The sequence below is a fragment of the Orycteropus afer genome, unplaced genomic scaffold, assembly GCF_000298275.1.
Source record: "Orycteropus afer afer isolate SDZICR_OR568_19922 unplaced genomic scaffold, OryAfe1.0 scaffold00018, whole genome shotgun sequence".
NCBI classification, from domain to species: Eukaryota; Metazoa; Chordata; class Mammalia; order Tubulidentata; family Orycteropodidae; genus Orycteropus; species Orycteropus afer.
Window position 1 is genome coordinate 21,581,378 of NW_006921605.1, and position 14,839 is coordinate 21,596,216.

The 14,839-nt window shown below is 51.0% G+C and overlaps 1 protein-coding gene across 1 annotated transcript in view; it reads right to left on the reverse strand.

Moving 5' to 3' along the window:
• The window catches only part of CRHR1 (corticotropin releasing hormone receptor 1), a 29,434-nt gene extending 16,155 nt beyond the window's left edge, over window positions 1–13,279 (reverse strand). Inside the window, exons 1-3 of the mRNA XM_042783548.1 lie at window positions 13,250–13,279; window positions 11,826–11,913; window positions 811–930 (exon numbers count right to left, since the gene is read on the reverse strand). Of these exons, the coding sequence (XP_042639482.1) occupies window positions 811–930; window positions 11,826–11,913; window positions 13,250–13,279 (238 nt within the window). The remainder of the gene's footprint in view (window positions 1–810; window positions 931–11,825; window positions 11,914–13,249) is intronic.
• Between the last annotated feature and the right edge of the window lie 1,560 nt (window positions 13,280–14,839).

Genomic DNA, 14,839 nt, shown 5'->3' on the forward strand with positions numbered 1-14,839 from the left:
CGTTCACCTGGGGTCCCTCTCAGGGCTCTGAACTCAGGGCCCCCAGAACCCAAGGACCCAACCCCAGGGCTCTGAGCCCACCCTCCCTCAGATAGGGCAGGGCCCTGCCTTGCAGCTGTTGCTTTCTCCATAAGCAGAAGCCGTGAGTCATTGACAGGGGACAGCAAATTAATTCTGAGGGTGGCAGGAGGTGAAGCAAGGAGCTGCAAATCCCAGAGGTGTGGGGGACCCAGGGGAGTGAGCTGTTTACTTGGGGATCAAGTATCAGAACAGATGGGTCAGTCCTCCCCCACCCACCCCACTTGTGGGCCTGGGATGCAAGGCCAAGCCCCCTGCCTAAGTCTCTCACATCCTGGATGGTAGGCCCAGACAGGCCCCATGAGCTCTCTAAGCTCAGGCTTCTCAGCTGCAAAGTTAGGGCCATTCTAATAACTCCAGCCCTATCCTATGGACAGGGTTCAAGCAGACTAAAATTTCTCAACTGCAAAGGAAAGTGTCAGACAGACCTGGATACTAATTTCAGCTTCGCTACTTCCCACCTGGGTGACCTTGGCAAGTTCTGTATCCACACTGCACCTCAAAGGCTTGGTTATATAAGAGTTGATAGTGTCTTGCAGGGGGTTTGTGAGAATTAGCACTAAGGAGCACAGACTGGCTTTTGGTAAATGGTGGCTGTAGTCATGAGAGGTATCACCACCACCACCACCACCACCACCATCATGATTATTTCCCCCACTCCCAACAAGCCTCAAGTTCTCCCCATCCTTCCCCACCTCCCAGCAGGTGATCATCTCTCCACCTCTTTCTTACTTGTGGTGTTGTAGCGGACACCGTAGAAGTAGGCAGGACAGGGCCGAACCACCAGCTGCCCTGCAGAACTCTGGGGCCAGCAGGTGCCAATGAGGTCCACAGATGCATTGCACTGCAGTCCTGGGGACAGAGACAACTGGTGAGGCAAGGTCCCTGCCCACGGCCCCAGGAAGACAGAGGATACTCCAGTGACCTGCCCACCTCCCTGCTGCCCCACATTAACACATCAGCTGGAGACAAGACAAGAGCAATAACCCCAGTGCAGAAATGAGCTTGTCCCATGCAGTCTGGGTGCAGACTGAGGAGGCACCCCAAGGAAGGAATCTGAATTTGATGCTACGGCACTAGGAGACACTGTGGGTTCCAGAGCAAAGGAGGAACAGCGATGGCTTGAGATGGTGTTCAAAGCTAAGGTCCTGGTTGGCATTTAGAGGAAGAACAGACTTGCTTCAAGCCCCCTGCTCTGTAGTCTGATGACACTTCTCTCAGCCCCTCACTTGGTGACAGAATGGAGCTCTGAGACTTCACAGGGACTGGTGCTCCCTGGAAAGGAGCTCTGGGGGCACAGTGCCTAAGGCATCTGACTGCTAACCAGAAGGTTGGCAGTTCAAACTCACCAGCCACTCTGCAGAAGGAAGACTGGCCAATTGACTTCCAAAAAGACTTACCACCTTGGGAACCTAATGAGGGTTGCTATGAATCAGAATTGACTCGATGCAGTGGGTTTGGTTTTTGGTTTGGTACGCCCTGGAACAGGCCTAGCCCACCCCGTCCCAGCCCCATTCCATGTCTCTGCAACCAAACCACATGCACCCTGCCCCTTCAGCTAAATAAAGTGCTCCAACTTCCAGCTGATCTGATAACCACATTTACTGATTGCCCACTGTTTGTGTTTGGGTCTGTGCTAGGCCCTGGGAGAGGGTTGACTGAGAAGAGGACCATGGAAGAAAAGGGAGGAAGGTGCCATCTGGGGGAAGTGGTAAGTGCACTGAACTGGGGTCTGGACGCTTGGCTTCAGACGGGGCTCTGCTACTCATTTGCTGTGACCTTAGGCAAGTCACTTCCCTTTCTGGGGCTAGATGAAGTGGTTGGACTAGATCAGAAGTGTTTTATCTTAGTCTACTGGAGACTTCAAGGCATTCATAGAGGCCCTAAAAGTAAATGAAAAATTTGGTGCATACGTACTTTTAGATAAGTTGGGCCCATGGCTTTTGACTTTCATTAGATTCTCAAAGGGGTCTCTGACTCAAAAAAAAAAAAAAAAAAAAAAACCCAGCTGCCATTGAGCTGATCCTGAGTGATGGTGACCCCCATGTGTCAGAGTAGAACTGTGCTCTGCAGGGTTTTAATGGATGATTTTTCTGAAGTGGATCACCAAGGCTTTTTTCTGAGCTGCCTCTGGGTGGACTTGAACCATCAACCTTTCAGTTAGTAGCTGACTCTGTTAATCATCTGCACCACCCAGGGCTTCTTGTGACTCAAAGAGGATATAAACAGCTGAACTAGATACCAGAAAGAAACACAGTGGCCATGAAGTCAATTCCTACTCATGGCGACCTCACAGAAGATGTCAAAGGCCCCTTAATTAAAGGGTGGAGTGTGTGTGTGTGTGTGTGTGTGTGTTGGGATAGGGTTGAGGCGACCAGGACACCTCAGAAGGGTAAGAGGTATATGGCTCAAGTGGGGAAAACAGAGCTGGAGAGCATCCTATCGCCCCTCCTGTGTCTGCCTCGTGACACCCCTCTCCCACATGAGGCTAGTGTGTCCATCACAAAACATGAGGCTGCACAGACAGCCAGAGAGAGCCGTGAACTAAGGCGGGGAGCGCTCTTCAGGGCTGGGCACCAGCAGCTGCGGAGGCCTGGCTGGGGCTGCCTGCTATCTCCTCCCCAAATTAGCCTGTCCCCAGCCTCTCTGGAAATGGCACTGGGTTAAGTTGGCTTCCTTTCCCTGCTGGACTCAGGGCAGTGCTGAGAAGGCCTTTACCAAATGCTAGTTTCTCTTTCTAATCAAATCTATTCATAGGGTGTGCATGCAAGTCAGGGCTCAAGGGACGGAGGCCTTCAGGCCAAGTGGTTTAATTGAAAGAGAAAGAAGTCTGGACTGAGCTTAAGGGATACGAGGAGCCGGCGGGCCAGGTGCCTGGGTGGGCCAGCCCGGTGCCTCCTCACAGCCCCAGTGAATGGCATCAGGAAGGAGGACTGAGGGGGCAGGGTGAGGAGGGCATGCGTGACAATGGCACGCCAGGGCTGGGGTTTTAATCCATCGTGGATCATGCCGAGTGCTGAGCTAGGGGCTGGGGCTGAGCAGCGGCATGGAGTAGTGAGAGGGGGGGCAGTAATAATAATATGAGGAGCCCTGGTGGTGCAAGCACTCGGCTGCTAACCAAAAGGTTGGGGTTCGAACCCACCCAGCTGCTCTGTGGGAGACTAGACCTGGATCTGTTTCCATACAGATTACAGCCTAGAAAGCTCTATGATGTTGTTGTTGTTGTTATGTGCCGTCGAGTCGGACCTGACTCATAGCAACCCCTCCTTGGGTTTCTGAAGCAGTATCACTACGGAAGTAGATTGCCCAACCTTCCTTCCGAGGAGTGGCTGGTGGGTTTGAACCACCAGCCTTCTGGTTAGCAGTCAAGTGCCTTAGGCACTATGCTATCAGAGCTCCCAGAAAGCTCTATAGGGCAGTTCTATTTTCTCAGAATTGACTCGATGGTACTTAACAACCACGCCTACTGCTATCGAATAGATTTCCACACAGAGACACTAAAAGGACAGAGTACAACTGCTCCCGTAGGGTTTCCTAGGCTGTAAATCTTTATGGAAGCAGATTGCCACATCTTTCTCCTATGGAGCAGCTGGTGGGTTCGAACTACCAACCTTTCAGTTAGCAGTCAAACATTTAACCACTGTGCCACCAGGGCTCCCAGCTTAACAACAGCAACAATAATATTATGGACCGTGCCTGCTTTTCCAAAATGCTTCCCCATATGTTCATTTGATCTTCACCCACCCTGCAATGCCATTATTTCCTTTTCACAGACAGGGAAACTGAGGCCCAAGGAAGTGAAGCTCAAGACCATGAGCTGATGAAAGAGAGAACCAAGATTCACGGGCAAGTGTTTCTGATTCTAAATCAGGGGCTCATTCCATTGCACCACACTGTGTACCAGTGAGGTGTGGGCAGTCACGGAAGGGAACAGTGGTTGGCTATTGAGTGCTCTCTGCCAGGTTAAGCACTCAGCTGTTGAAAGAAAGGTTGGCAATTTGAACCCACCCAGCGGCTCTGCAGAAGTAAGACCTGGCAATCTGCTCCAGTAAAGATGCAGCACAGAAAACCCTATGGGGCGATTCTGCTCTGTATACGGAGCTGCTATGAATCTAGGGAGCTCTGGTAGCATAGTGGCTAAGGCACTTGACTGCTAACCAGAAGGCTGGCGGTTCAAACCCACCAGCCACTCCTCGGAAGGAAGGTTGGGCAATCCTACTTCCGTAGAGATACTGCCTCGGAAACCCAAGGAGGGGTTGCTATGAGTCGGGGCCGACTCGACGGCAAATAACAACAACAACAACATGAATCTAAATCAACTTGATGGCACATAACGCCTGCCAGGCAGGTGCCAAGTGCTTTACACATACCGTTGCATTTAGTAACACCATCAGACTTTCCTCGTAGGTTGTTCATTCATTCACAGGTCTCTACAGAGCCCGGCACGGGGAGGATTAAATGTGATGTCCTGTGTGGCAGGGCCTGGAAAGATGCCTAGCACTCTGTCAGCAGAATGTCTGCCCTCCCTCCCTTCTCTTGCTCTCTCTCTTTCCTTGAACAGTTTTCCAGATCCCCTTCCACAAAGAACAGAGGGTAGGGCAGGACCGGTATGAGATCCAGCCAGGACCCAGCCAGAGCCAAGGCAGGGACCAGCCACAGAGCTGATGGGCCTCCTGGTCTTGAAGATCTGGCACTAGTCGGTGCCCTTAGCCCCAGGGCTACTGAGCCTTGACCCTGCCCACAGCTGGTCGTGCACAAGGGCAGAACACAACTCTAGTCTGTGGTACGGACGGGAGCCTGCACACACTGGACCACTTATGTGTCTCACACCCCTGCTGATGGGTGATAACCTAATGTACAAAATAACCTTGGGAAAGAGTGTCAAGACCCAGAGACACAGCGCAAAATACACCAGCCATCTAGCCTGAGATATTCCAGGGGGGTCAGCCTGGAGAGAAACAGGACCCAGCTGGTGTTGGTGCCTTCTAGAACCAAAGATAAAATTTCACTCATAACCAAGCAGCCTTTCTTTGTCCTTTTGCATGGAACGAAGGACCCCATCCTCAGGAAATGCAACGTGTACATGACTGTGAGCTAAAGTCCACCATATACACATTCTAGATTTACTGCCCCGGGGCAGGCAGACTTCAGAGTCTCCTGAAACCCGTCCATTCCCTGCTTCTGCAAGAGTGATAAAGTTCCTTCTTCTCTCTTCTCTCAGTGTGACTGAATTGACTCTGTGTCGCTCCAGGCACGAGCCCACATTTGGGTCACGGTGGGTGCTGCTGCTGTTGTGTGCTTTCAAGTGGATGTGGATTCCTGGCGACCCCGTGTAACTGAGCAGAACTACCCCATAGGGTTTCCTAGGCTGATTGATTTACAGCAGCAGATTGTCAGGTGTTTATCTTGTGGAGCTGCTGGTTGGGCTTCAACTGCTGTTTCTGTTAGCAGCCAGCTGCTTGACCATTGCACCACCATAGCCCTTTTGACATGCTATTACTGCCAAGAGCTCTGGTGGCGTAGTGGATAAGGTATTTGGCTGTTAACCAGAAGTCAGCAGTTCAAACCCACCAGCTACTCCGTGGAAGGAAGATGGGGCAATCTACTTCCATAAATATTTACAGCCTCGGAAACCCACCGGGGGTCACTATGTGTCGGAATCGACTGGATGGCAGGGAGTTGTTTTTGTTTTTCTGCTATTACCTCCATTTAACAGGAGAGTAGACTGAGGTCTCAGCAGTCAAATGGCTTATCCCAAGTCACACAGATACGAAGGCAGAAGTGGGTTCGGGCCACTGATCGTTTACCATAGCCAGCCCAAGGCTCTTCCCACCGCACCACAGCTGGCCGAGTCTGGCCTGAAGCGTCTCCCACATTTACTTTCACCCATCAGTGCTCCCAGGCTCCTCTCCTGCTGCTGCAAGGCTTGCAGAAGGCTGCCTGGAGGCGGTGTTGGAGGAACAAAACAGCACAGCAGAAGCTGAATTTATGACCTTTACATGAACAGCCCAGAAAATCCTGGAGGAAGTGAAAGTCAGGGTGAAAGATGTGAGAATGGGAGGGAGAGGGTGCCTGGACAGAGAAGTGAGGCCAGTAAAACTCCGGCAGGTGACAAAATCCGCCTTTCCTCCCGAATAAAGTCTACATTCTAGTGGGGAAGACAGTAGACAAACAACCTGTCTGTTAACTAGTGGGAAATACTGTTGTTGTTGTTGTTGTTGTTATGTGCTGTCAAGTCGGCCCGACTCATAGTGACCCCTCCTTGGGTTTCCGAGGCATTATCACTACGGAAGTAGGATTGCCCAACCTTCCTTTCGAGGAGTGGCTGGTGGGTTTGAACCGCCAGCCATCTGGTTAGCAGGCAAGTGTCTTAGCCACTATGCTACCAGAGCTCCTTGTGGGAAATACTATGAGGAGAAAATAAACAAGGCAAGGAAAGAAAGCTCGACAGGGTGCCATTTTAATTCGGTGGTCACTGAAGTACTGATGAAGGAGCCCTGTTGGTGCAACAGTTAAACACTTGGCTGCTAACTGAAAGGTTGACAGTTCAAACTCACCCAATGGGTCCATGGAGAAAAGTCTGATAATGTGCTTCTTTGCAGATTAGATCCTATGGGGCAGTTCTACTCTGTCCTAAAGGGTCCCTATGAGTAGGAAATTGGCTTGATGGTACACAACAACCACAGCAAAAGCACTGCCATTTAATCAGAGATTTCAATGACGTGAAAGGGAGCATGTGCGTAGCTGAAGGAAGAGTGTGCTAGGCAGAGAACAGCATGTGCAAAGGCCCCGAGGCAGGTGTGTGCTTGGTATGTCTAAGGTGTGGCCATACTGCTGCTCGGTGGTTCAGCCCCTCATTCACAGGGAAGCTAGGTCCCTCAGGGTCTTTCCCTGGTGGATGGGTGGGTGGGTGGGAGGTGACATCAACCCCCTCACTAGCCCTGGCCACTGCAGACTTTAAGGGGGAGAAAGTAATGCGTTTGCACCTTCCCTCCCCCCGACACATACACAGAACAGCTGCCACGATGCCTGGGCCCCACACTCCAACTATGTGTGAGAGGACTGTGGTCAGACTCCCTCAAGTTACTGCAAATGGAGGGAAAGAAGGAGAGGGGAGCAGTGTAGAAGGCTCCTGTCGCTTCAGAAAAAGCCCTGCTGAGGCAGGGTCTTGGGGCCTGCTTTAAGGATCAGATAGACCCCACTGAAGGTGCGTATGGAGTGCGGCCATTGGTTTCTTCCCCCAAGTATGTTATCTAGTTCCCTTCCTATCATGCACAGGGCCCAAATGCTCTCAGCAGATCCTTCCATAGTAGGTAACTCAGAGGGAAATTGGAATGTGTTCCACTTACATGACAGATCTCCTGTCAGGGTCTTCTGAATGAACCACAAGTTAGGGGGACACTGGGCAGCTGCCCTGCAGCTGGGAGCCCATTCCCCTATTTGGTGTGAACCCAGGAAAGGGACTCAACCAAGGCTGCCCAGAAGGGAAGCAGCCAGGTGGCTGAGGGGCAGTGTCTGAAAACCCACCTCTCTGCCCATTCAGGGACTGTGCTCTGGGATGAGTGGGCAGGGGCCCTGCCATGTCACCAGGCACGGAGAGTGTGTCAGAGGGCAGAGAGACAGCCTCACTCTTTTCCCAGTCAGCTTGTGGTTGAGCTCTGTGGCTGGGCAGAGAAGGAAGAGGCCTTTGTATGGTGTGGGATACACCAGGATAAGCGGGTGGAAGCTGCTGTCCTGAGGGCCTATAGGCTCTTCAGTTGGAGTCCCCAAAACCCAGTACATTACTAAGCATGTGGCGGACACTCAGGAAGTGTTTGAGGTGGTGGAGAAACCCATCATGGGCAGGAGAAACATTGCAACTCCGATGCAGGGTCCTGGGCACACGTCTATCCAGAGGGCCACAGACATGGCGGTGGTAAAGTCATGGGCTCCAGAATCAGGCACATGTGGTTCGAATCCTGGGCCATTTCTTGGTAGCTACATGTGCCTGGGCAGTTAGTCAACCTCCCTGAGCCTCAGATTCCCGACCATTTGTTGTGATGATTGAACCAGATTAAAGTGCAGTGCCTAAGGCATTTGACCGCTAACCAGAAGGTTGGCAGTTTAAACCCACCAATTGACTCAAAGGCCGTGAGTTTGGTGGGTTTTTTTTTTTTTTTTTGGAATAGTCTCTAATATGCCAAAAAAAAAACCATTATCGAGTCAATTCCAACTCATAGTGACCTCCCTTGGGTTTCCGAGGCAGTAAATCTTTACAGAATTAGATTGCCCAATCTTGCTTCTGCGCAGTAGCTGGTGGATTTGAACCACCAGCCCTCTGGTTAGCAGTCAAATCCCTTAGCCACCGTGTTACCAGAGTTCCTTAGTGTCTAATATTGTTGTTGTTGTTATGTGCCGTTGAGTTGGACCCGACTCATAGCAACCCCTCCTTGGGTTTCCAAGGCAGTATCACTACAGAAGTAGATTGCCCCACCTTCCTTCTGAGGAGTAGCTAGTGGGTTTGAACCTCCAGCCTCCTGGTTAGCAGTCAAGTGCCTTAGGCACTATGCCACCAGAGCTCCCTGTGCCCCCAAAGTAGTGTCTAATATATGGGGCACTAAGTAAGTATTAGCCTATTATTAATTATTCATGTTACTTGGATCCACAGTCAACGCCCATGGAAGTGGCAGTCGAGAAATCAGATGATGTACTGCACTGGGCAAATGTGCTGCAAAAGACCTCTGTAAAGTGCTGAAGAGCAAACATGTCTCTTTGAAGACTAAGGTACACCTAACCTAAGCCATGGTTCTCAATTGCCTCATATGCATGTGAAAGCTGGACAATGAGTTAAGGGAAGAGTTGATGCTTTTGAGTTGTGGTGTTAGCGAAGAATACTGAAAGCACCATAGACTGCCATGTTGTTGTTGTTACTGTGTGCCATCGAGTCGGACCCGACTCATAGCGACCCCTCCTTGGGTTTCCGAGGCAGTATCACTATGGAAGTAGATTGCCCCATCTTCCTTCCAAGGAGTGGCTGGTGGGTTTGAACTGCCAGCCTTCTGGTCAGCAGTCAAGTGCCTTAGGCACTATGCTACCAGAGCGCCCATGGACTGCCATAAGAACTAACAAATCTGTCCTAGAGGAAGTGCAGCCGGAACACTCTTTGGAAGCGAGAATAACCAAGACTTCATCTCACCTACTTTGGTCTTGTTGTCAGAAGGGACCATTCCCCGGATAAGGATATCATGCTCGGTAAATTGGAAGGTCAACAAAAAAGAGGAAGGCCCTCAACGAGACGGATTGACACAGTGGCTGCAATTGTGGGCTCAGGTGTGCCAAGGATTGTGAGGCTGGGACAGGACCGGGCAGTGTTTCGTTCTGCTGTTCACAGGGTCCCTATGAATTGGAGCTGACTCAATGGCACCTAACAACAACAACAACATTAATATTATGATATTAGTGATAATATGATAATATTATCATTCACTGCCTTAAGTTGGGGGGTGGGAACTGATGACTCCAGGCCCTTGTCAACTCTATGCTTCTATTTGTCTATGCTGCCCTTAGTCAATTACTATTTCATGGCGTTCTCACACTTTTGCCATAATTTTATGAGTTGCCAAGTCTGTGACATACCACATGATGGGACCTTGGCTCTGGGACCCACCCTCTCCCTGCTCCTGGCATGACGCAGGTGAGAAGCCCCCTAAAGACCCCAGCTCAGTGTCAGCCGACCCGACTAGACATCCATCCATCTGTTCTAGCTCATCTACCCCACTTGCCCCATTTGTCTTGGTGTTAGAAGACAAATGGCCCATTATCAGAGACCACTGTGGCTGGTGAGGGATTGAGTGCCACAAAGCCAGGCAGGTTGGGATGGGATAGATGGGGATGGCACGTGGTATAAGACACTGGGCAATGAATGCCTGTTGCCTCCAAGGACATGAGCCACCTGTGTGCATTCAGGGATGCCACTCTTTTGGGAGCACAAGAAAGTTAATGGAGCCTGACCTGGCCCCAATGCATGGAGTCAGGGGACAGGCCCTTTCCTCTCAGGCTAGCCTCAGAGCAGGTCTCCTCCCTCCCAGGCTCTCCCTCCACACAGCTGGCCAGCCACCCAGAAATTCCACAGAACTCTAGGCACTCTTGGTCAAGAAATTCCCCATGTTCCCCACGGTCCAGCTTAGCCAATGTTGCAGCCAGATGCTCCCGGGTCCCAGTACCGCCCCAGGCTTACTGCTCTCCTCCCTCTTCAGCCCTCCTCTGTCCTTCCACCAAACCCACATGCTGGTCCTCAGCCAAACCTTGCTCAGGGCACTGGCTCCTTTCTGCCAGTCCATACTCAAGAGTCTTTTTAAGAATCACCTTGAAACTTCCTCCATCAGGAAGCCTTCCTGGATTTTCACTACTCGTGTTCTAACCTCCTTGTATCCTCTACCATAGTGAGTAATTTGTGGCAACTGCCTTCCCCTAATTCCAGCTATACAGTAAGCATTTTAATATGCTTGCTGATGTCACCAACCATAATACCCAGAAATGCTATCACACCCTACAGTTTGTGAAATACTGCCATAAAACTCAGTGCATTTAATCTTATAACAGACCCTGGAAGCAGTGATCACCCCCCCCATCCCACTTTACAGGTGGGAAAAGTGAGGCTCAAAGGGGTTAAGGGCATCCCTGTGACCACCAGTCCCTACCTCCCTAGGCCCACAACCAGGAAAGGTGACTGTGCACCTGCCATGACCCACACAGAAGCCCAGTCTGCCTTCTCCAAGTCCAATGCTTCTTTCTCTACACCCAAAACAAACAAACAAACTCAGTGCCATCAAGTTAATTCTGACTCACAGCAACCCCCTTTGGGCTTCTTTATGAAGCAGATCACTTCATCTCCCTTCATGAAGCAGTTTGTGAGTTTGAACCGTTAACCTTCTGGTTAGCAGCCAAAATCTTATCCACGACACCACCAGAGCTTTTTTCTTTTCTATCCCCAAATCTTCCTGATGAAGGAGCAGCAGGCTGAGGGTGGTTGCTTTGAGTTGTGGAACCTCCTCTCCCTGTAGGGCCAGTCTCAGAAGTCTGTGCCTCTTGCTCCCCGGTGGGTACACCTGCTTCTCCACTAGCCTGCTTCTTGTACTCTGCTCCACGGTATATACATGCAAGTGGACTTGAGTTCTGGACCAGAATGGGAGTGCTTCTGTTCCCCCAGTGCGTAGCATGGGTCTGCCACACAGTAGGTGCTCAATTAATGAGCTGGATTGAATCAAGGAGTGACTTGAAGAGAAAATAAATCACCAAAGGTCTATGAGCCTCCCCAAAACCTTCAGGTATGAACCCACCCAAACCTGCACCCACCTTCAGGATCCTTCTCAACATGGCACTCTGTGAAGGCATGACCAATTGCTTGGAGCCTTAGGAAAATCTCTCTGCTGTTCCTGTTTTAAGAAGCTCTGGTGGCACAGCAGTTAAGCACTCAACTGCTAAGCGAAAGGTTGATGGTTCGAAACTACCCAGCAGTTCAGTGGAAGAAAGAATCTGGTAATCTGCTCCTGTAAAGATTACAGCTTAGAAGACCCTATGGGGCAGTTCTCCTGTGTCATAGGGGCTCAGTAGGAGTCAGAATGGTTGGGTTAACCTAACACCTAAAGACAACCTTCCTGCTTTAAGGTGAGGCTCTGTGTGCAGGCCCTGCAGGGTGGGGTGGGGAATGGCAAGAGGGAAGGACCCTGTGCTCAGCCGGAATCTGGCAGCAGGGGCTGGGTGCTCACCGGAGACGTTGCCAGCCAGGGACAGACTATTGCAGTGCTGGTCCTGGAGGGAGGCAGAGACGGGGTTCAGCCCCAGGAGGAGGAGAGCCTATGAGCACAAGGAAATAAGGGTGTGGTTAGGCTGGTGCTGTGGCAGTTTGTCTGGCAGCTTCCTACCCCAAGCACGCATCCAGTCTCTTCCCAGACCCTTCTGTCCTCCTCTGGTACCCCCTCCCCCAGCCTCCTTGCCTTCCTGCCTTTGTCCTCTCTGCCCGGAAGGTCTCAGCCACAGTCTGACTGAAAGCAGGAGGATTTCAGCTCTAGGCGCCAGCACCTCCGGTGAGGCACTACTCTGCCAGACAGTTAACCCAGAGGCCTGAGGAGCCGGACAGGAAGTTACTCTCTGTCGCCACCCCCCACCCCCACGACCCTGCTTTTTCTTCTCAGGGTCCCCTCCCTCTGACTCACTCCTGAGCCCCGACTCCTGCACCCCTGTGCTGTGCCCGGCACTCGGGACACTCGGCAAATGTGTGGGAAGTAGCTAACTGGCTCCAAGAACTCAGGAGTGATTATAAGAAACCCGTTCATCTCTCTGGCCCCAAGGAACGTCCAACACTTTATGAATCAGTAATTAAACCTCACAGTCCCCGGGGGTGGGGCAGAAGGGGGAGAGAGAGAATTATTGCCATCATTTTCCAAATGAAAACACGGAAGCAGAGAGAGGAGAAAACCACTCACCTAACCCAACCCTGCCTCTGCCACCTCCCAGGGCGCAGACACACACACACACACACACACAGATTCTATTTGGACTTCAGCACTAGCTCAGCCATAGGCAAATTAAAGAAACCAGAAACACCCTATTCCGAAATATCAGCCTGACATTCTACCATTATCTGCCTAATCCTTCAGCCGTCCTTTGTACCTCGGTCTTCCAGATCCCTCTTGAATAAACATCATGTTCTACTCACATTGAATTACTTAGCATTTCCCCAACACACCGGCTCCTCGTCTTTCGACACCTTTACCACGAAGTTCTCTGTCCCCTCTTTGGCCCGGCTCACTCTTCACCCGGAGAGTCCTGCGGTCCCCAAGAGCCGATTCCAGGGGCTCCCTCTTGGCAGCACCTCTCCCCAACCCTCCAAAACCAAGCCACCGAGTCCCCAGAGCGCTGTATGCAGGGGCTGGGTGCTGGGTGTTCGTGAGGCTCATGGATGAAGGCCACGGGCTCTGCCTGAACGCATGAAAACCATCTAAGTATAAAGCCCTCACACCTAGGCTTCTAATTAAACGGCAAATACCCAGGCCCCGCGTCCTTATTCATGCATCTTAACGTCCTGGGCTTCGCAGACAAGCACAGCAAGTCAAGCTTCATCAGAAAACCAAACCGAATGCCATGGGGGAAAGGACACGTCTAGCCCAGGCTGCCCAGTCCTGACACTTACGTCTCCTTGGATCTCACAGCTCACAGTCATCTTCTGCCAACAGGGAACCCGTTTTGCATTATGCGAAGAAAAAATGCTTCTTAGAATTCAAACCAACCTTTCCTCTCAGAATAGGTCGGTACTATGGCAGGATTTGAGCCTTCCCCACCTCTTGCTCTGTGGAAATGTTTGTAAATTCTAGCTTATTTCTAAACACTTCCATGAAAAGTCTGGAGTTTGCCCATGTATTTCCTCCCACTGTCACCCCCACTGCCATCGAGTCAACTCCAACTCCTAGCAACTCTACAGGGAGCTCTGGTGGCGTAGTGCCTAAGGCACTTGACTGCTAATCAGAAGGCTGGCAGTTCAAACCTATTAGCCACTCCTCGGAAGGAAGATGGGGCAATCTATTTCCATAGAGATACCACCTCGGAAACCCAAGGAGGGGTCGCTATGAGTCAGGTCTGACTCGACGGCACACAACAACAACAGCAACCCTACAGGGTAGAACAGAGCTGCTCCACAGGGTTTCCAAGGCTGTCAATCTTTATGGAAGCAGACTGCCTCATGTTTCTCCCACACAATGGCTGGTGGGCTCGAACCACCGACCTTTTGGTTAGAAGCCCAATGCTTTACCCACAGCACCACCAGAGCTCCCAGTATATGTCAGTCATGAGGTCCCTGGGTGGCACAAACAGTCTGTGCTTAGCTGCTAACCTAAAGGTTGGCAGTTTGAACTCACCCAGTGGGGCCATGGAAGAAAGGACTGGCAATCCGTTTCCATGAAGATTACAGCCAGGAAAACCCTTCGGAGCTGTTCCACTCTGTAACACACGGGTTGCCGCACGTCGGATCAACTTGACAGCAGCAAGTGTACTTTAAAGTTGTTTTTTAATACATTAAACACTTCATCAAAGTTTACTTCATATACTATAGTTTTCTATCTCAGTCAACAGGTTGTTGTATGTGGTTGTTCTTTGTTGTCTTCTGAACCTGTTGTTGTTGTTGTTAGGTGCCATCGAGTCATCTCCAACTCACAGCGACCCCACGCACAGAAGAACAAAACACTGCTTGGTCCTGTGCCAGCCTCACGATCCTTGCTACACCTGAGCCCATCGCTGCAGCCACTGTCAGTCCACTTTGTTGAGGGCCTTCCCCTTCTTCATTGACCCTCCACTTTACCAAGCATGAACCTGGAGTTCTTAATCTAGGTTCACAAACATACAAAGTGGGGAGGGGAATCCATGATGCATTGCTGTCAAATGGATTCCTACTCATAGCAACCACGTTGGACAGAACGGCAGTGGACTACCTCATGTTTCCCCTAAGGAGCAGCTAGTGTGTTCGAACTGCCAATCATTCGATCAGCAGCACTCACCACTGCGCCACCAAGGCTCCTTGGGATCCATGAGGCCTGTAATTAAGAGCAGAATGTTGTGTGCAATGAATGCCATTTTGGCGTGTAGATTTCTCTGCTTCCCAGAAGAACTGGCACCAGAAATGGGTGGGAACTACTGGCTGGACCGTGTGGGGAACAGGATCACATCAGAGGCCTGAGCCTCCACCAAAATGGACCTTAAATCAAACCCAAAGTGGATTTGGACTAAGAAC